This window comes from Rhinopithecus roxellana, chromosome 18 (genome assembly GCF_007565055.1).
Source record: "Rhinopithecus roxellana isolate Shanxi Qingling chromosome 18, ASM756505v1, whole genome shotgun sequence".
NCBI lineage: Eukaryota > Metazoa > Chordata > Mammalia > Primates > Cercopithecidae > Rhinopithecus > Rhinopithecus roxellana.
This window is the reverse complement of record NC_044566.1, coordinates 6,390,290-6,412,554: the sequence shown is the minus strand read 5'-3', so window position 1 is coordinate 6,412,554 and position 22,265 is coordinate 6,390,290. Positions and strand designations below refer to the sequence as shown.

At 51.7% G+C, this 22,265-nt stretch overlaps 1 protein-coding gene across 3 annotated transcripts in view; it reads right to left on the bottom strand.

Moving 5' to 3' along the window:
• Positions 1 to 1,626: 1,626 nt before the first annotated feature.
• LOC104671369 (transcription factor Dp-1) overlaps positions 1,627 to 22,265 on the bottom strand; it is a 33,632-nt gene continuing 12,993 nt past the window's right edge. Inside the window, exons 3-11 of one of the 3 annotated variants that reach the window (XM_030922150.1) lie at positions 19,004 to 19,110; positions 11,960 to 12,081; positions 10,418 to 10,583; positions 9,805 to 9,948; positions 9,251 to 9,319; positions 7,497 to 7,648; positions 6,984 to 7,150; positions 5,392 to 5,470; positions 1,627 to 3,015 (exon numbers count right to left, since the gene is read on the bottom strand). In XM_030922150.1, the coding sequence (XP_030778010.1) occupies positions 2,868 to 3,015; positions 5,392 to 5,470; positions 6,984 to 7,150; positions 7,497 to 7,648; positions 9,251 to 9,319; positions 9,805 to 9,948; positions 10,418 to 10,583; positions 11,960 to 12,081; positions 19,004 to 19,110 (1,154 nt within the window). In that variant the 3' untranslated portion in view covers positions 1,627 to 2,867. The remainder of the gene's footprint in view (positions 3,016 to 5,391; positions 5,471 to 6,983; positions 7,151 to 7,496; positions 7,649 to 9,250; positions 9,320 to 9,804; positions 9,949 to 10,417; positions 10,584 to 11,959; positions 12,082 to 19,003; positions 19,111 to 22,265) is intronic. The other 2 variants (XM_030922151.1, XM_030922152.1) reach the window with 2 other exon arrangements.

Sequence of the window (22,265 nt, the reverse complement as noted above, 5' to 3'; positions counted from 1 at the left end):
CTCGCCTTAATTGAAGGACAGTTTTGTCAGCTGTAGGATTCTTGGTACCCAGTTTGTTTTTCTTTTAGCAGTTTGAATATACTGGCCCACTGCTTTGTGGCCTCCAGTTTCTGATGAAAACTCTGTGGATAATTTTAATGGGGGCCCCTTGTATGTGATGAGTTGCTCCTACTCTGCTGCTTTAAAGATCTTCTCTGTCTTCTGAAAGCTTAATTATAATGTGTCTTGGTGTGGATCTCTGAGTTCATCTTACTTGGAGTTCACGGTGCATCTTGGATGTTTATATTCATATCTTTTATTAAACTTGTTGCATTTTCAGTCATTATTATCTTCAAATATTCTCTCTGCCCCTTTCTTTCTCTTCTCCTTCACAGACCTCCCAACATGTGCACTGGTCAGCCTCATGGTGTCCCGTGGGCCCCATAGGCTCTGTTCACTTCATTCTTTTCTCTTTTTGCTCCTCAGACTTAGTTATTTCCATTGTTCTGTCTTCAAATTTGCTACTTCTGCCTTTGAATCACTCTGATGAATTTTTCATTTCAGTTACTGTACTTTTCAGCTACAGAATTTCTTTTTGGTTTTTCAGGTTGTCTGTCTCATTATGATCCTTGCATTTGGTTCTATTATCATTCTCTTGACTTTCTGCACATATTCTTTGGCTTCCGTGAGCATCTTTAACACAGTTGTTTAAAAGTATTTGTCTAGTTTACCTGGCAGCAGATCCTTTCCAAGGACAGTTTTTTTTTCCCTTTAAATGGGCCATACTTTGCTATTTGTTGGTATGCCTTGTCACTGTTTGTTGAAAACTGGACATGTGAATCTATTACTGTGGTAAAACTCTGAAAAGAGGTCTCCTGTTCCCCAGGATTTGCCATTTTTGTTATTGCTGTGTTTATTGTTTCTTTGACAGCTCTAGGCTATACCTGTGCCAAGGTTCAGCCTGAGGTGTAAACGTAAGGTCTTCTCGGGTCTTTTCTGAGCCTCTCCCTGGGCAGCCCCATATATACAGTTGATTTTGTACATCCTAGTCTTCAATGTCTGGCTTCCAAAAGGGGTAAGAGAAAAATGAAGGAACAGGGGTTGCGGTAGAAAGCTGAAATGGACCAAAATTAACTGCAATGTGCTGACCAAGTCTCCCTTGAAAGTCAGCCTTCAGTAGATTCCGTAGTTACAGAACCGCTGCATCAGGCAGATCCTGCCCGCAAGGTAGACGTCTACCTGGGGAGCCAGATTCCTGGTGCTTCCTATTCCACCATCTTCCCAGAATCCTCTCAATTTTATTCTTGTTCTCAAAGTCAAACTTTTAAATTTTGTCTCAATTTTCATTGTGAAAAAAGGCCAAGGAACTTGGCTTATCTTTCTCTGCACCACAGGCACCAAAAAGGAAGGTGCCTCTTTGCCCTGTGTCCACCAAGACCTTCACCCTTGGCCACCTTCCACCTTCAAGGTAGGCTCCCAGAGGATGTGCCTCAGACAACATTTGGTGGGGGAGGGGTTCACGCCCACAGGGACCACCCGGGCCTACCGTGTCTGGGCCTAACAATCTACTTTCTCATTCAAGTATACAGTAAAACCAACAAGACAGACAAATTTCTAGATAATAATCCTGAATTAGAGAAACACAGCTTGTTTAAAATGCCCATGCGCGTTTTATTAATAAAAACTAACAGTGCCAAGTTAAACAAGTCAAACAATTAAAGTCTCTTTATATTCCATAAAATATTACAGAAAAGTTTATTTGTGTTTCAATAAAAAGACTATCGTTTTAGAACAGGCAGCTAATAGCAACTGTGCAGTTAATGGGTTTTGTGAATAAATTTTAAAAGAGACTACTGCCTGTCCTTAAATTCCTTTTTCTTTTTATAAAAAAAGAACTATTAAAAATGATTGACAAATTTTGAGTTAAAAAATTGTTAAAACATTCTCTATATTTAATTTCAATTTTATAATAGATTACAGGAAGATGCTTATGAAACAAATACATTTGTTTCAGTAGATGTCTTTAAATGATAGACTTATAAGTATGTAAACAACTATATAATAAAAGGTTTCCAAACGCTGCCTGTAAGAAATCAGGCAAATTTTACCATAAGCAATAAACCATTCCAAGCCTTCCAGACAGTCTCCATAGCCGCACCAGCGTGGCAATAAGCTTTAACCAAACAAAAACAAACAAACAAAAGCACTTCGCAATTTGTTGCTGCAAAATAGGGAGAAAAGAGTGTATAAACTTGATGGAATCACAACAGTCAATATAATTTAAGGGACAATAAAGTCAATAAGGTTGATGGTGTTTATTGTTTAAAAAGTCGAATTCTGCTGTTTGCTTGGACACTGTACCACTGAACAAACGCCACAGTCTCGCTATCCGCCAGCAGGGGCGCTGTCCAAACTCACGGCAAATAAGTGGCATCGGGGGCGCCGTCCAAACTCACGGCAAATAAGTGGCATCGGGGGCGCCGTCCAAACTCACGGCAAATAAGCGGCATCAGGTGCTCACCGTCCACAACAGGAGGGTGTTTTATTTTCATGGATGTGGATGAAATACAATTTCTTCAGCAAACTCAGCAAAAACTTTTCAGGGGCAAAAATGAACTCTGCACTTAAAGAAAAATAGCAAATGAAAACACAAAATCCTAAAAAGTAAATAAACGCTCTGCATCAGCACACTGGTATCAAAACACACATCCACAGCACATCCTAATCCTACGGGAAACAATCCTTGCTTATCAGAGGTGCATATCTAAATTCAATAGCTTACCAATATCTTCTTGGGAGTAGGCCAAAAGGAACAGAAAACCCACATTAAAAAAAAAGTTTCTTTTCCTAAACGTTTTCCTGAAGCTGAATTTGAAGTGGGGAGGACATCAGTCGTCCTCGTCATTCTCATTGAAGTCATCATCCTCCTCATCGTCCTCCCCGACGTAGGACACCGGGGTCTCCACCCTGGAGCCGCTGTACTGAGACCCATTGGAGCTTGTGGCCAGCATTCCATCTGCACCGTTGGTCAGGTCACTGCAAGGCAGGAGGTGGATGAGGGGTGGTCAGTGCAGGGCAGCCCACTCAGCCTCCCCTCGCCTGAGGGCCTGTGGTCAAAGGACAGGCAGTGCCCCACAGGTGTGTGTTTTGTCAGTCACACAAACAGAACTGGGAGGTTGTGAGTGCCTGCAGTAGAGCATGCCAGCGCTCTGGCACTCACTCCATCCCTGTCTGGTTCTCTTCTAGCCCTGTCTCCTGGCATCCATAACAACAGAAACAGGAGGCCGAGCAGTCACACACTGCCTCTCCCTCACTCATCAATTCCATCAGGAGTAGTACCCCAGAGGGAACAAACTGTAAAACCATTAGACCCCTTCCTCCAGGACTTTCACTCATAACCAGCAACAGGAAAAAAAGAGAGCCTGGGGCAGGACCGGATGAAGTCCAGAGCGTGGGTCGAATCTGGCAGCATGGACTGAGAACCCAGAGGGTTGGCAGCACCACAAAAACCTACCACCAACCAGAGCTCACAACATTCCTAACATTTTAAAAATGTTTTTCAATTAACATAAACCCATATGTACATATTTTAATACATTTTAATGGTATTAACACTACAATAAAAACGAGTCAATGTGCCTTTTGATGAAGTAATTCCGTATCTTGGAAACAAGTCAGAATGGTGAGAAATTCAGCCATAAAGCTGCTCACTGTAGTTTTTCTCATAACTGGGAACTACCTAGATGTCCTTTCATGAGGTACTTTTATAATATGTCCTATCATGCCACTATGAAAATTGGTATTTCATAAGAAATGGTAATAGCTTTGTTTCCATTGTTATGAAAAACTGACAAGTCTGAAGAATCACATCCATAAAAAGATTATATGATGATAAAAGTCCTAAAAATACCCACATCCCACCTCATGGAAGAACCAGCGTTAAACATGTTTACAGACGGACCCCTACACGTTCACACATAGCTACAAGAATCGGCCTGTCAAAAGCTTGTCACCAAAGTCCTTTCTTCCATCACCACCTCACTGATCCTTGCCACAGATCAGTAACTCATCAATCACCAGTCTCACCTTACAGGTGAGGAGGCTAAGGCTGGCAGGGGCTGGCTTTGCACCTCCAGAGCTGGCAGGAAAGCTACACGTGCCCAACACACCTGTTACATCTCATGGCTACAGCACATCCCAACGCAGGCTCAAGCGCACTGCAACTCACTATGTCGAGCCCTGTTATCCGGACCCATAGGTTACTAAGTTCTTATATTTCTAATTAAAGATTTTATTAACACTTAAGATTATAATATAAAGTAATACTATATATTGTATCACAATGCAATATGAAAGTTAATAAAATCATTGTTTTGTTAATATTTACCATGAAAGTTATATTTATCTTTGAAGAACTAAGATCAATACCTAAGGACACCATTCTACTCTATGGGATTGCAGGTTAAAGATTAAATACAAATTTATTTAAATAAAGGCCCTTTAATAGCATAGAAACTATATATAAAAATAAAATAAAATGTAAGCTGAAAAATGCACGGAACAAAATATGCATGCTGTGACCACAGATGCGTTCTGAAAAATACATGCACTGTGACCGTTCTGAAAAATACATGCGCTGTGACTGCAGACGCGTTCTGAAAAATACGTGCACCATGATCGCAGGCGCGTTCTGAAAAACATGTGCACTGTGACCGCAGACGTGTTCTGAAAAATACGTGCACCACGATTGCAGACGCATTCTGAAAAATACGTGCACCATGTTCGCAGACGCGTTCTGAAAAATACATGCGCTGTGACCGCAGACGTGTTCTGAAAAATACGTGCACCATGATCACAGACGCGTTCTGAAAAATATGTGTGCTGTGACCACAGACACGTTCTGAAAAATACATGCACCTTGATCGCAGACACATTCTGAAAAATCGGTGCACCATGATCGCAGACGCGTTCTGAAAAATACGTGCGCTGTGATCGACGTGTTCTGGAAAACATGTGCAGTGATTCCAGACAGGTTCTGAAAAATATGTGCACTGTGACTGCAGATGTGTTCTGAAAATGGGAGAAAAAAACCTAGAAACACTTGCTGTTACTTGGGCTGCCCGGGACAGGAGGAGTTTGGGTGGTTTTCGTTCCTACTTTACTTATTAGGTGATACTTTGAAAAAATCCACCACCATATATTACTTTTAGTTTTTAGTGAGCAAAAACCAACTGAGAAAAGCTGGGAAAGCCACACAGGGAAAGCCAGCAGGGCCCCACTGCCTGGATAGACAAGCCACATCGGAGCAGCCTCGGACCTGATGGCCACACATGAGACGGCTGCCCTGCCTTGGCCCCTGGACCCTGGGGGAGGCCTAGACGATGCCTCTCCCACACCCTCAACCACTGTCACCTGGCAGAGAACCTTGTGCCGTTAGACGTGGAACCTGCCGTCGTGATGAACACGCCTCCAACAGTTCCCTGAGCCATTTCTGAAAAGGGAAAGAAAATAAGCGAATGGTCATGAAACAGAAACAACACAAGACGCACAGGCCACCAACAAAATGACACGCAGTGCCACAGGACAGACGGCTGGAGAAGCTTCCAGATATCCTTCACTTGTCCATTATTTTCTGCACTGTGCCACGGAGCAGGACATCCCGCTGTGCAGTCACATAAGCCTGTCTTCTCTAAAAAGGCACAGACAGCCTTGCAATAAATACCTGCACACACTGACTTATAAACAGCACGCGTGTGCTTCTGCATCAGTATCACACCCGTCGTGAAACAGAACAGAATGAAGCGTCAAGCTGAAACCCTCTTCCCACAGCCCATCCTGGCGGCTCCACGAAGCACAGGACAGAGGCTGGGGTCAGGGGTCAGGGCTCAGCCCACGTGGGCGGCCAGAGCCCACTGTCACCTGACAACATGGACCAGCCAGATTTTCACAAGATCTGGAGTGGTTTAGGAGCTCAGGGAGGAATCTCTGACCCTCTCAGGGAATAAATCCACACCCCAAGTTTAGGCTGACAAGAGAAGGATCAGCAGATATGGCACCTTCACAATTTCTCACCTTAAAGCCATTCTGCTGTCAGTGGTTGGGACCCTACAGCCCCACAGAAAGAATTCACCAGAACAGAAAAAAGTTCCTTCAACAAAAGCTCCTGTGCTCCCGGCCCTCCAGGAGCAGGACGCCAATGACTGAAACGCTTTTTCTTGGTTACTTTGCCCCTAGTGACCAATCAGCTGCCACCAGTGGGTGAGATCAGCAATCCAACCGCACTTCTCAAAGAATGTCAACTCCTACTTCTGGGCCTACGTGGAGGGTAAAATCCTGACTTAGCATCTCCTCACACAAACCACACAGGAAATCCACACGAGCCACCTGCGGACTCAAGGCCCCCACATCCAGTGGGTGATGGCCCTAGCCGGACCCTGCCCCAGCCACACCCCCGCCCCCACATCCAGTGGGTGATGGCACTAGCCGGACCCTGCCCCAGCCACACCCCCGCCCCCACATCCAGGGGGTGATGGCACTAGCCGGACCCTGCCCCAGCCACACCCCCGCCCCCACATCCAGTGGGTGATGGCACTAGCCGGACCCTGCCCCAGCCACACCCCCGCCCCCACATCCAGGGGGTGATGGCACTAGCCGGACCCTGCCCCAGCCACACCCCCGCCCCCACATCCAGTGGGTGATGGCACTAGCCGGACCCTGCCCCAGCCACACCCCCGCCCCCACATCCAGGGGGTGATGGCACTAGCCGGACCCTGCCCCAGCCACACCCCCGCCCCCACATCCAGTGGGTGATGGCACTAGCCGGACCCTGCCCCAGCCACACCCCCGCCCCCATGCCCCTCACAGCCCCTTTGTCTTTGCTCCTGGCCCTACACACGTGGGCCCAATCTCAGCAAGGCACATCCCAAGCTGGGAGGGGAGGAAGCCATCTGAGGCTGGGGGCCATTCCTCACACAGCCACGCCGGGTTGTCTGGGCATCGCTGACCTGTCACGTATGGCTCCAGAGCCTTGGGGACCAGACTTCTGGCCATTTTAAGGTCTTCGGCAGAGCAGCTCCCCGACTCCAGTCCACAAGCCATGCCCATCCGCTTCAGCACTTCTATGTCATCATGGATTTCAAATGTGTTGTCAAAATTAAACAGATACTCAAATCTGAAGGGGAAAGGCACAGTCAGAAACACAGGGTCTCCCAGTGGAGCCAGGACAGCTGACCCACTGACCGCCACACACAGCCTCCACATTCCCAGTTATCAGCATCTCCTCACAGAATTTATAAACTCCGCAGTAAATGAGGTGAGAGGCAAATCGAGGTCCATTCTCCCAGGACACGCCCTGAGGCACACGCTCCTGGGACACAGCGTCCCACCACCCCACAACGGACAGCAAACCCCGGCTATTTGTGCAACATTTAAAACTTGTCCTCGTGACAATCCCAACAGGGTCGGCTCCCTCAAAAAGAGATAAGCGACCAGGGAACGGCTCCCCGCCCACAACCTACTTGTCATTGGAGATGCTGCAGTCGATGACTGTCTTCTTGCTGGTGTTGACGATGATGAAGGGCAGGTGGATGACTGAGTTGGGTGGCGGCGGCCGGCTGGCCTGCTGCTCCGCATGCCGGTTTCTCTGCACCAGGTTCTTGAAGGCAATTTGCTAAAAAAAAAGAGGAGCCAGGTGGCCCGTGGCGGCACGAGAACACAGTCCCTGTGCTCAAGGGGTCCTCACAGCCCTCCCTGCGCCCAGGCGACAGTGAGAAGTTGGCCTGGACATCTGAAAAGGCCAGCACCAGCCGCTGGGTGCTGACCTCTGCAGCCCAGGGACAAAAACACTCAGGAAGCGAGATCCTGAGGGAAGAACTAAGGGAAAGTGGGCGCATAGCCATCCGGGCCCGAGATAAGTGTCCTCCATGGGAAGGGCGCTCACACCTCACAGCCATCTGTGCCCATGATGAAAACGCCCACCACGGCAAGGGTGCTCAACAAAACATCAATTTTGGAAGTCGATTTCTTGCTGTCCTTCACCCCTCTGAGGCCACCCACCCCCGTGGCACCTACAGGGTGACAGCCTTGGAGGGGGTGCCGTGCCGTGGACTTCGCCCACCCTGGAAAGTGGAACGCGGAAGGGCCCGTGTGCTGCAGGGGTGCTCCTCTGGGGGGATGGGCCCTGCAAGGCTGAACCCAGGGCCAGGGCCTCAGGGCCCCAAACCAAGTGTTCCACTTGGAGGGAACTTCTCTGCATTAATGTAGAGCCAGGAGACTCCCTTCCTCTCCCAGCCACCCTGGGTCTATCCCTGCTGGGCAGGTACTAAGGCACTGGCAACCAAGACTGTCCCTCCTGACAGACTCTGTGGCCCTGAGCAGCTCTCGCCCACGAGTCTCCATCACCACGGCTGCCACACCATCCCCTCTGGGAGGGCTCGAGCACACCTCGGTCAGAGCAGCAGTCAGCTCTGCAGTGAGCACCTTTGCACACGACCCCCTCCACACCAGACACGGGGCCCCCAGGGGTGCCACCCACCCTCAGCACTCAATGGGAGGTGGGGAAGGCCAGCTCCAGGGCCCTGATCAGCACTGTCAAGACCCAGGCGCATTGCGCCCACCACAGTTTTACATGCCTCGCCTGGCACCTGGGCCCTGGGTTAAGCACCTCTGAGGGGATTTTTCAAACCTCCATCTGTCTTTTGGCTGTTTAGACACTGTGACAAGGGATACACACATACACATGCACGCACACAGGCACATGCATGCAGGCACACACACGCAGGCATGCACACACATGCACACACATCCACGCAGGCACACCCACGCACACACATGCGCGCACACACACAGGCACATGCATGCAGGCACACACACGCAGGCATGCACACACATGCACACACATCCACGCAGGCACACCCACGCACACACATGCGCGCACACACACAGGCACATGCATGCAGGCACACACACGCAGGCATGCACACACATGCACACACAGCCACGCAGGCACACCCACGCGCACACATGCGTGCACACACACAGGCACATGCACGCAGGTGCACACACACGCATGCATGCATACGCACACGTACACAACCTCGCTCTGGGAACACGGCCCACATTCAACACCTATGAGATTAACTCACACTCAGAATCTTAAAGCAGTCATTTGATTTGCCACACAGGAGCGTAACCCAAGGCAGTATGTTGCTGTTATAAAACGAAATTAGTAAAATAAAAATTACCCTGCCTCCAAAGATACGTATTCTCTTACCTGTAGAATAAGTTCTTGAAGTTGAGACTGTTTCTGTTTTATTCTTTCAAGTCTCCTCTGTCTTTCCACCTTCAAAAACAAACCCCCCATGTGGAGAATCATCACAATTGTTCCATACAGTGCATTTTACAACCTGCATCCTCGCAGCGTCACCTATGTTTGCCTTGAATGTAATCGAAGGGATATGGGCAAATCTAGACATAGCAGGTGCCACAAGATACAGGTGAGTTTTTCTTCCATTTCTAAACTATACCTTCTCCCCTCTCCTCTCATTTCTTGGCTTTAACTATGGTATCTAAAAAGAAAACAAAAATCCCACAAACTAGGATTCAGAATTAACCTATGCTAGAGTTTAACATACTCTAGTGGGTCTGGGCCAACCATGCTCCCTCTCCTGACAGCCGAGACTGAGAAACGCAGGGAGACGTCTGCATGACCGTCTGCCAGCCGTGCGGACACAGAGAGCATACGGGCATGGAGCCCAGAGCCTTCTGAGTGACGGACAGCAAAAACATCCACACAGACTTGAAGGGAAATCAAGGTTGAAGGGCCACCTCTAAGTTCTGACACTCCTGAGCAGAGTTGGTGGGCAGACCAATCCACTTGATCTCCTTCTTCTCCTTGGAGATGATGTTCATGGCCATCAGCACGTTTAAGGCATCGTAGACGCGCCGTCTTATGTTCTTCTGGTCATAAGCCTGGGGATGACAGGGAGTGGATTTTCCAAATGATCCAAAAAAGCCTGTGGATCCCACCTTAAACTGTAGGCCACGTGTACCGGCTCGAAGGGGCACCCTGTTCACAGAGCTGTCACCCCAACATGGACTCAGGGAGCGCTCCCACCCTACAGATGATGCAGGGCAAGACAGGGCTGTGCGAAGCCCGAGTGTGTTCCAGGAGGGGAGCTGGGGGCTCTCGGGTGTCGAGCCCAGCGGGTGAGGAGGGCATGTCTGCATTTCTGGGCCGCTGGATGTGCAGAGCCAGCCCACGTGCTCGCTCACTGACGCTGACAGAGCATCATGCCAGCAAATGGACTGGGAAAAATTCTTTCATGCTGTACTTGGAATTTTCTGTATGGTTTTAACTGTTCCCAATATTAAAAGAGTAAAACGTGCCACACCACTTGGTTCTGCTACCCTGGCCTCTCGGCCCCCAGCACACACTTACTGACTCGTTTGGTAAAATGTGGTTGTCGGCAGCACTGAACTCCGCGACCAGCTCGTCCGCCACTTCGTTGTAGGAAGTGGTCCCTTTCCTCTGCACCTTCTCGCAGACCTTCATGGAGAAATGCCGCAGGCCCTTGCCATTCTTCTCTCCTTTCCTGTTGCGCTTCCTTCAAAATACAAAGGAAAAAAGAAGCGACTGTGAGCCCTCCTGAGCATCAGCCTGAATCGAGGAATGCTTTTACCTGAGAGCTGTGATGAGCTGCACAAAAAGGGGCCATATCCCACGGGCGCAGCAGATCCAACACGTGAGCAGGCCAGGACCCCCTAGCCCCAGCCCCCAGGCCCAGTGCTCCTGCAGGTCAGAAAGCGAGTGTCTCCCTAGCAGGCTGCACCTCTGTCCTTCCAAGTGTCAGGGAAAGCGGGAGGCATCCCCAGGACCCGAATCAGCATATGGAAGGCGTATCAGTACACCAAGCACTTCTTTTTTTTTTTTTTACTTTTTTGAGACGGAGTCCCGCTTTGTAGCGGGCTGGAGTGCGGTGGCGCGATCTTGGCTCACTGCAACCTCCACCTCCTGGGTTCAAGCAATTCTCCTGCCTCAGCCTCCCAAGTAGCTGGGATTACAGGCGCCCGCCACCACACCTGGCTAATTTTTTTGTATTTTTAGTAGAGACAGGGTTTCAGCATGTTGGCCAGGATGGTCTCGATCTCTTGACCTCATCATCTGCCGGCTTCGGCCTCCCACAGGGCTGGGATTACAGGTGTGAGTCACAAGCACCACTTTTCTAAACAGGGCAACCAGAATCAGGAACTATGGGACATTTCAGTGTAAATTTGGGAATTTTTAGGACAAATTTCAGCAGGCTATAATTTCATACGGCTTGGGCTGTGATAGCCGCTTGACAACAGGTGCAAACCGCTAAGTGTTCTTCACATAGAGGGAAAGCCCAACTCTGTACACTCTGGTCAGTCCCCACGTGGCGGGAAAGGTCACCTGAGGCTCCCAGCTGGTGAAGCTTTGGGCACCGACACAGGCAGGTTTTTGTAGCTTTGCGTGTGTGTTTTTTTAAGGAAAGACACAGCTCATCAGATCTTGCTTTAGCGGAAGGAGCCGCTCTGGTGGGATCACTCATGGGGGCCGTAACCCCAGGTGCAGTAGAGGCTGAATTCAGGGGCAGTGGGTGAAATCCATCCCACGTGCTCCCAGCACAGACGATGAAAAGTCTCCAAGGTCCTGTGGCAAGTACAAGGCCAGCTTCTCCCCATCTTGGCCAAGAGCTACCAGCCCTTCAAAGAGCACTCACTATACCAGACACAAAGCAGGGTGGGCAGTGCCCAGCCCGACTTCTCCATGACCGAGGCAGTGCGCCTCGACTGCACACCTGTGCAGGGCACAATGATGGGTGAGTGTGATTTGGAGGCTGACATCAATGCGCATGGGAGCCCCACCGCGCAACTGTGTCACGCACGTGGCCCAGGAGAACGTGGAGGTGCGAACCGCAAGCAATCCTACAACTCTAAGGGTCCAGAGGGAAGTGCTCACCCGGCAGACCAAGGTGAGGAGTCGGAAGGCTGGTTCTGAGAGGCAAAGTGAGTGCTGGGGGTGTGTGGGCTTCCTACCACCAGGGTGTTTGACGCTGCCGGTCTCTGAGGCGTACCAATTACCTACAGTCAAAAAAGACAATTCAGACAGTCAGTCCCCGCCCACACGGCGAGGGTGCCACGCCCACCAACTGTTCGCTATCTGCAGCCACTGCGGAATTTCGTTAACCACAGTGAGCAGCCACGACGGAGCAGGAAAAACGTCCGGCGGTGGACGCTTTTGACACGGTGACGGCATCACTACACCTGTTCTGACTGTGGCTCATCTTCCTCCTGTCAGTCACAGGCATCTTCTCCAATTAGACAAAAGCAACAAGAAACTTTGACCGACCCAAACAAGCAAGAACAGGACAGGGCAGAGCGTGACCCTCAAACCGCACACAAGGCGCTAATGGTCGTTTAACGAGGGGGGCGGCACAGAATTCCACGCAGGGCACTTCGGCACGCTTCTGGTTTCCCTCCACCCTTTTACTTCCTTTTAGTAACATGGACAAGGATGACATTGTATCCTTCCGTGGTACTAAAAAGAGGCCTGAAACAAACCAAAAACAGCTCTCACAGGACAAAAGCACAGGCAGGTGACAGCCACCACCTGGTAGCCCTGTGCCCTGGGGCCCTGTCCGGGGGGCCCCTGCACCCGCAGCGACGTCAGGCAAGGAGGGAGGGCGACCAGCCCTGGGGGCGGAAGGTGGGGGGCTTCACGCACCCCCGGGGCTCACACACCTGGGCCTCTCTGGGGGAACCACCAGAGGCAAGGCCAGTGTGGACGCTGACCCACCCACCCCACCCCACAGCACACCCGAGGTATCCACAACTATCTCTTCCTCAAGGGACATGCTGGCTGGTGTGACTTTTGACAAGTTCTTATCACTTTGGTTCCTCAATGAATGTTTGAGTGCGAATACCTGGGCACCCTCGTATAGGCAAATACAACTCTGACTACTCTGACTTCAAAGACCTTGTGGCACGACTCTATCTAAACTGGAAACAGTATTTCTCAGTAAATGTTAAGTCATTCAATTCACCACAAATCCAAGTGCCTCAGCGACTGAACTGCTTGTGTGGACATGTGGCTTTCGCTAAAGGGATTGGAGCTGGACACCTGCATGCTGGCGGGGGGACTTCATGCGGCTGACGCCCTGAGCTGCTCTAAGCTGGGCCCCCCACCCCGGCTCCCCTTCTTACAGGGATAAATGCATCACCTGCGGTGGCCCTGGGAGCAGCTGAGGGGACACTTTCCAAGTATCCCCAGGCCAGATCGCCTGTCAGCTTCTGAGAAGAAAAGCATTTCAACAGGACCAATCTTTTTATTGACACTCATGTCTCCGATGATCAGAAATGCATCAGAGTGCGGCCTTCCGTGGATCACCCCGTTAGCAAGCCACGAAATCAAACTAGTGAATCTAGTGAATTTGCTGCAAAACGAAACCATACAAAAGATAAGTCTCCTGGGCATAGATAAATGTCCTGTGAAGCTTGTTTGGTTCAATATGTGTGTGTGTGTGTGTGTGTGTGTGTGCTGCTGGGGCACTGCGCCACGTGGCAGATCGAAACAGCTGACAAAAGGACCCTGCGACCCGGTTGCCTGCAAGCACACTGGCCCCACACGGCTTCCTGCGTTGAGTTCAGTGGATGCCGTTCTCCGGGAGTCGATGTGAGACTGAGAACCCGCCAGCTCCATGCCAGGCAGTGCTGGCTGGCTCTACGCATACCACACGCACAGGTACGGGGGGCTGGAGAATCCCACACAGGATTCTAACCCACCTCATGGGTCTACTCCCTTCCCCGGGAATCCCAGGACCACACAAGGCACTGGATCTTGGCCCCAAGACAAATGCCATCACTGTGCCACTGTCCTCCAGTCAGGAGCAAACCGACTCACGAAGAGTGGCTCTGACTCACAATGGGGAACATCCCGATAAACCCGCGTGGGCTAAAAACACCCTAAGTCGAAATGCACGTCATCCACCTCTCCTACTGCACATCACGGCTTAGCCAGTCTACCTTACATGTGCTCAGATCACGCACATTAGCCCAGTCGGGCCAAAGCATCTCACATAAAGCACACTCTAGATGACTGTGGATATCCCAGGAGACCCACTGAATACTGCACTCAAAGGGAAAAACAGGATGGTCGTGTGGGCACTGGAAGCCGTTTCCACTGAATGCGTGTTGCTTTCGGACCATCTTAAAGTCAAAAAATCACAGGTCAAACCCACTGTAAGTAGGAAGAAGAGAAAGCCAGAGGGCAGGTGCACACCAGGTGCTCAATGGTGCTCACCAACAGCCTTTCCTGGAAGACAGGACTCAGCACCCAGGGGCACCCTGAGACCAAGCCGCCAGTGCACCGGGAAAGCGTTGTTACGGAGGCCAGGTCTTACAGGAAGCCTCCCTACTCTCCTGCTTTAACTGCTCCCTGCGGAAGGCCCCATGTCATCAGGCCCATGCAGTGCTGGGCAAGGGTGCCTGCACCTTCCTCTGCGTGCCCTGCATGGCAGCTCCCCTCGCTGCGTTTCGCAGCACTGTCCCTGCTCCTCACCCATCACCTGCAGCTCACCAGCCCTGTGAGCTGAGTCAGCTTCACGGGGCGGCCTGGAGCCAGCCCTCCCAGGAATGAGACGCGGAGGCGTCACTCCCGGACCTGGCACAGGTGCGTTTCCTTCCTGGTGCACAGGAAGCCGGGTGAACTCAGGCCGGCCGCCTGTGCCACAGGATGCCTTCCGGCCTCCCATTCAACAGACATGGAGCAGGCTCCCAGCCTCACTTCCCTACACCAGGAGCCACACTCAACAGCCACAGGAGCCACAGCAACACACTGAAGCCCTGCAGGGCATGTGTGGGCAAAAGTGCAGGGAAAACAGGAACCAAGGAGGTGCCAGAGGGTGGATGGGTCAGTGCCGAGAAGGACAGTTCAGAGTTGGGCCCCTCGGAAAGGAGAGGTTTCGGAAGCAGAGGCCACACTAGCTGGAGTGGTGGGCAGAGACCCTGGAAGGGAGAAGTGGTCACAGCACAATGAGGGGTGCTGCCCAAAGTTGGGAGACAGTGGGTCTGACTCCAACCAGGGCTTTCCAGGAGATCCAGGAGCCCTCTGGGAGCAGGAGGCAGGCATGGGCTGCAAGGCGCCAGGGACACCCACTCCTTGGATTTAACGGTGGCTTCTCTGGAGGATGGGCTCTGCCCTCATGACTCCCCCACGCGCTTCTCGTGGGGGAGCAGAGGAGGTGACCCGGGCCCCACAGGTCACGAGGGGTCTTCTCTTCCTACTGTGCTCACGGCTGGAATCCAAGCTGTGCTTCAGAGAAGGTAAATGACATGGCTTCAAACACTGCCGTTTGATTCTAAAGCTTTTGCAGCTTCCATGCCAGCAGTTGCTAGGAAACGGAGCACGCGGTGTAAGCATCCCACAGTAGAGGACCTGCCAGAGGTCCACCTTGCCCGAGACCAGTCCTCCTCCCCTAGAAGCCCCCCTCACTGGCTCCACAGCGAACCCTGGTGTTTTAAAGCAGCGATCCCCTACCTTTTCAGTACTAGGGACCAGTTTTGTGGAAGACAGTTTTTCCACAGACCGGGGTGGGGGTGGTTTTGGGAAGAAACTGCTCCACCTCAGATCATCAGGCGTTCGGTTCTCATAAGGAGTGCCGCCTGGATCCTGCACGTGCTGTTCACAGTGGGGTTTGCGCGCCGCTGATCTGACAGGAGGCAGGGCTCAGGCAATCACCTCCTGCTGTGCAGCCGGCTTCCTAACAGGCCCAGGGGTTGGGGACTCCTGATTTAAGGAATCCCTTCTGCCCTAAGAGCACACTTTTTGCACCTTAATTTCACACACTCTAAAAACTGAGATTACAACGTCTCTGTGTAGCGTGACCCCACTCAGACACAGAATCCTAGAGATGGACTAAGGTTAACTGCAGTGTCCAGAGAGACATGGCCAGCAGTGCAGCTGCAAAGGAAAGGCCACTGTGACCACAGATGCCGCCTTCTGGGACAGAGGCCTGGGTGGGGGCTGCTTCTCGCGGGGGTCTCACACAGGCCGCTGCTCCTGCCGGCTGAGCATATCCATCCTGCACACCTTCCTGTGTGTGAGCTAAGCTTTGCAGCACTGCAGGTTTCACAAGCATTTGCACCTCAAAAGACCTTACCTTGACAAGCCCTGTGCCTGCTGGCTGGTGAAGGTCAGAGACCTAAAGAAACTCCCACCACTTTCACTCACATGCCCGGACTGAGCTCCACCCCTCGCATCAGAATGAGCCAGTCCCGTTTTTTGTCAACCTCTGGTATATAAAAAGGTTTAAGAGACATTTGCCATTTGTCAGCTTTAATTCCTATCACTGGGATTTTGCAAAGCATGAAATAGCAATGACAAGCTCCACCCGAACAGGTGAATTTAAATCAGGAACTAGACTTTCAGTGACGAAGTTTAAAGCACATCAGTAAGATAATCTTCTCATTCATTTTCCTCCAGTGTATTCAGACCGGCAGTAAAGACGGAAGTGGTGCTACAATTATTCACCCAGATAAAACTCTGCTATGATATACAGCACCTATAAAATCAACCTTATAATTCCCAATCAACTTATAATCAAATCTATAATCTAATTATAAAGCAAAACAAAAACTGAATTTTTAGCGTTTATCAAAATGGCATTTACTGAAAAGCCGTGATCAGCCGTGATCAGTTATATCAGCCGTATAACATGGAAGAGCTTCCACAAACCGCTACTTTCTTTTTCTTTTTTTTTTTTTTTGAGACGGAGTCTCGCTCTGTCCACCAGGCTGGAGTGCAGTGGCGCTATCTTGGCTCACTGCAAGCTCCGCCTCCCGGGTTCCCGCCATTCTCCTGCCTCAGCCTCCTGAGTAGCTGGGACTACAGGCGCCCGCCACCTCGCCCGGCTTTTTTTATATATATATATTTTTAGTAGAGATGGGGTTTCACCGTGGTCTCGATCTCCTGACCTTGTGATCCGCCTGCCTCAGCCTCCCAAAGTGCTGGGATTACAGGCGTGAGCCACCGCGCCCAGCCAAACCGCTACTTTCAATGGCCACAAAACTTCTGCAGAGCAAGGTTTCTGTCACTTCCCACTGGCAGGAAAGGGGCCATGAAAGCTGCATGGGACCTGGAACCACTCACTCAGGACAGCTGTGTGGGAGCACGCACGGGGTTGGGGAGAGCACGCATGGGGAGGGGGCGCGGGCAGGGGGCACGGGGGGGCGCAGGGAAGGCAATCCCGCTCACGTCCCTCAAGGGTGTGACCCACAAGCTGCTCTCTCTTACAACTCATATCCTAAGATCTGTTAAAGAGTCCAGAGAATTTCAAGGGTATTTAAATAAATGGAAATAGCAAGAATGCATATAAAATAAAGACTAAAGTGCAAAAATGACCAAAATATCCCTGGTATGTGGTCATTGTTCTCTGAAGAAAACATCATTAGACCAAAGGGAGATGCCCTAGACAACAGAAAACAGCTCAGTACAGAGAGCTCTCTACAGGGCCAGGGACACCTGAGAGACACGGGAGGACACCTGGGGACGCCTGAGAGACATCTGGGGACACCTGAGAGACATCTGGGGAGAACTGAGAGACACGTGAGGACACTTGGGGATGCCTGAGAGACACGTGAGGACACCTGGGGACGCCTGAGAGGCACCTGGGGACACCTGAGAGACATCTGGGGACACCTGAGAGACACAAGAGGACACCTGGGGATGCCTGAGAAACACGTGAGGATACCTGGGGATGCCTGAGAGACATGTGACGACACCTGGGGACACCTGAGAGACACGTGAGGATACCTGGGGATGCCTGAGACACGTGACGACACCTGGGGACACCTGAGAGACACATGAGGATACCTGGGGACGCCTGAGAGACACGGGAGGACACCTGGGGACACCTGAGAGACATGTGACGACACCTGGGGACACCTGAGAGACACGTGAGGATACCTGGGGATGCCTGAGACACGTGACGACACCTGGGGACACCTGAGAGACACAGGAGGACACCTGGGAATGCCTGAGAGACACCTGGGGACAGGTGAACGGACAGGTTCTCATCCCACCCAGAGGCGTTCGATCCTTGTAAGAGGACAGGGCCACAGCATAGGCAGCACGGGGTGAGGGGGTGGAGTGGACCAGGAGGCTGGGGTGCGAGAGGTGCTGCATCATAAAGCCCAGGGCTGGCAGGAACAGGGCTGGGACAGCTGCCCAGGCGGGGCCAGAGCATCATCTCAGGACCAGGAAGGAGCCCTCAGACACCATAAACAGGTCCCCAAGGAAGGACTGGAAGCCCGGCCTAGCCTTGGGGTGGCTGTGTCCCTCACCACCAGCTCCAGTCACAGCCGAACCTGCCCACCCAGTGCCTGGGGCCCCACTTCGGTGAGGTCAGGATTCTGTGCAGGCTCCTCGTCTCCAACAGCCTGCCACCGGCAAGAACACAGAGGGCGGACAGAGACAGGAAACAGCATTGTGAGAAGCGGCATCAGTTGGCCAGCAGCAGCCTGGGGAGGGGGATGCGCCATTTCCCAACGCCCATGCGCCCTCTCCTGTGCACAGCCGAGGGAGCAGCATCTGCCCTGTCATTGCCCCGAGGCCAAGGCACGGCCACGGCCAGGGCCCTGCCCCTACCTGGCTTCCCAGCCTGGTGTCGCCAGGAGGGCCACGGCCAACACTCGGCCACATCACGTAAGAAGCCCTTGTTAGATGAAGAGCTTTGAGCTCTGACACTAAGAGGAAGGTGCCTCTGACCGGGGCCACGGCCCCGCCCATCACCCTCCAGCTACTGGAAGGATGGCGCGGGCTGGGGCACGTCTCCCACAACAACACGCAGGCAGCTGCAGAGGGCCGTGGGCTCCCTGACGAGGGGAAGGCCCTATGCTGCAACCAGAGTCCAAACCCAGGCATGCCTGGGAACACCCCCAACCACACGGCTCACCCAACCCCGACCCGCACCAAGATCCCGACTGTCCACTCCTGCGGGAGCCTTACCACTTGCTGGGCAATGTTGACATTGGACTGTCCAAAGGTTTTTGGCAAGAGCTGCTTCCCGAGCGGGTTGACAGCGGAGGGGTGAACGGCCACGAGGGACACCACGCCTGCAACACAAGGACACCAGGTCAAGGGCGAGACTCCTTTTCCAAGTGAAGGCTAAAAGTGACCGTTCCAGCAAGACGGTGCTTCCAATTAGAGATGCTTAGCTTTCCCCACTTGTACTGTCTCAAATCCATGGCTCAAGTGCAAACACCTCCATGAAGCTTAATTCCCAATGTAAAACCGTAAGGGGAGGGCCGCAGGGCCGTGCTGACGCAACCCAGGTGACCCAGGCTGATCACCCACTGCTCTGGCCCCTCGGCGAGGTCTGCAGAATGTGCTGATGGGACCACGGCCGGGAAAAGTCTGTGATTCTGTGACAATTATGGAACAGAATTTTAAAACTAGAATTTTTATCCCAACATTTCTCTATGAGGCTGCAAACCTAGCATGGAAATCTGATAATCCACTTTTCCTTAGGAAGGAGAGCCACATTTGTTCCTAGGAAGGAGCGTGCCTTCCGCGGAGGCTGCGCCTCTAAACACGCAGGAGCCCTCAGAACACTGGTGAAGCAAGTGGGGACCCCTCTGCAGGAGACGTGAGGCCTCTCTCCTCTAACAGCGGAATGCAAAAGGTCCTAGGGACATAGCAGTGGACAAAGTCCTGGAACATTTACACAAAAATAGTAAAATGAAGCTAGTAATGATAAAGTTCAAAAACTGGCATCAGCAGGCAGAAAGAACAGAGGAACCCATAAACTAGGTGGTAGCGAGCACCCTGGGAAACAAGGTGGGAGGCCTGATGGCCAGCACAGCCCAGGAGGGGCGTTAGGCGGCCACACGGAGGCAGCAAGGGGCTCGCAGTGCCCCGCCCCATGGCTGGGGGAGCTGAGCAGATGGCCCCCCATTTGAAAACGCACGATACCCTCAGGTGAAGACAAGACAGACTTTCGGGTCATGACAATATCAGGAAAGGAGAACTCCGCAATCTCGCCACACCTCAGGCCTCCCCAGACAGCCGCCCGTCCGACCTCGGGCCTCCCCCAACAGCCGGCCATCCGAGGAGCTGCAGGACCCTGGACTTCCCCACAGGCATCTCCCTTCATTCCCACCAGTCAGCACCAAATGACTCACAAATCATCGGTGAGACTTTCGAATACGTTGTCTTTGCGATTGGTTTCATTTTGGGGCCCTTTACAACCCTTTACAAGCCCTTTACATGCGTTCTAAAAACATCTACTGCTTTTTATGCATTTCTTTAAAATACACTAAAGAATGAATTTTGCTGCTACATAAGAACACTTACTAATTTCTCTTAATAACCTAAGTTGGCCGAGACAGATCCTTAGGAAGTGATTAAAAAGACATCTGCCTTTGATCCAACTGGGTTAAATGTATTTTTACCACCCAATATCAACACATATCTAAAATTCTTTTCTGGAACTAAAATAAGATGATCTGCTGTGGGGTAATTTTCTTCCAAAAATAAAGATGCGTATCCTAAGAAAAGCAAATATTTACTTTTTAACTGTTTTATATATGTGAAAGGTATTTTTATTTTAGAATATTCAATTGAAAAGTCAAGATTGTACATATTCAAAATGTACAAGTGATAATTTGATGCACATATACACTGTGTAATACTTACCAGAGAAAGGCATTTTAAAAGCAAACATAATATTCTACTATGCAGGGAATGATTTAAAATACACAAACACTTTTCAGATTCACATACAGATGAGTAAATAGTAAGCTTTCCAGAATATTTAGCTGATTCATTACAAAGATAACATCTCTTAAAATTTGCAAACGAGTCTCTGATTTCAAAAAATGTGGAGAAAGCAACAGACCTGTGAGTTCACAAAAGCCAGCGGCACCGTCACTCCCCATCAGCAGCCAGGCGGCTCTTCCCGCCCTGCATGGCCAGGCCACAGCATCACAGCGCCCGGCCACAGCGCCGCCCACCAGCACCACAGGTACTGTGCACTCAGGCATCTCAGTCTGGGGCTCCCCTTTCCTGCCCCAGCAGGGAGTGTGGGTAGGACTCGGGGATTCGGGTGGTGTTGGGGCTGTGGGACAGCAGTGCAGTTGAGACCCTCGGGGCATCCGGCCTGCCCTCCATCTGCTCCGCCCACAGGCCGGCTGGCTGGCCTGCCTACGCCATCTGTCCTTCCAACCAGGTCTCTCCCTCTGGGCCAGAAGCCAGCACCATGAGGCTGGGGGGTGTTGCTGAGGGTTTTCACAGCTAGGAAGGGGGAGAAACACACAGAGGGAAGAGGGTCCCTCCTCTGGCACCCAGCGCAGGATGAGTGCATGCAGGCAGGCGTCCAGGGCCCCCGAGCTTCCCCACTCACTCCTGCTGTCCACCTGGAGTCTGAGCCCCACACCAGTTGCAGGAAAAGGGTTTCGGAGCCCGAGGGCTTGCCAAGCACAGAGGGCCCCTCCCAGCCTAGACACAAACCAACAGAGGACCTCTGAGCAGCACGTCAACCAGCAGCACCCCTGGGTCACCAGCTGAGTCTCTACAGGACAGAGGGCAGGGTACGTGCATCAGTAACAGGGAGAAGAAAGAAATCCTGAGGCTGAGGGTGAGTACCCCCTGCCCCACACCAGAGCAGCATTTCAGAAGGGCCTTGAGACAGGGGCTGAGTTCGCACGCCCACCCAGCCAGTGAGCAGCAAGGCCTCTCTCTGAATACATCTCAGACGCACACCCAGAAGTACAGGCTGGAAAGGGCAGTGACTTCTGGGGTCCAGAGCTGGGTGGGTGGCCTTTTTTTTTTTTTGAGATGGAGTCTCGCTCTGCTGCCCAGGCTGGAGTGCAGTGACATTATCTCGGCTCACTGCAACCTATGCCTCCCAGGTTCCAGCGATTCTCCTGCCTCAGCCTCCTGAGTAGCTGGGGCTACAGGCACCCGCCACCACGTCCGGCTAATTTTTCTATTTTTAGTAGAGACGGGGTTTCACCATGTTGGCCAGGCTGGTCTTGAACGCGTGACTTCAGGTGATCCACCCACCTCGGCCTCCCAAAGTGCTGGGATTACAGGTGTGCGCCAATGTGCCTGGCCGGACTTCTTGTTTCTATTCATTGAGAAACTTTTCACATACAAACAATAACACGACAATTTTATTCCAGTACACTTAAAATACACTGTTATCATACTTGCTTCAAGTTTCGTAGAGACATAAGGAGCAGAAATAAAATGACAGTCCCCAGGATCC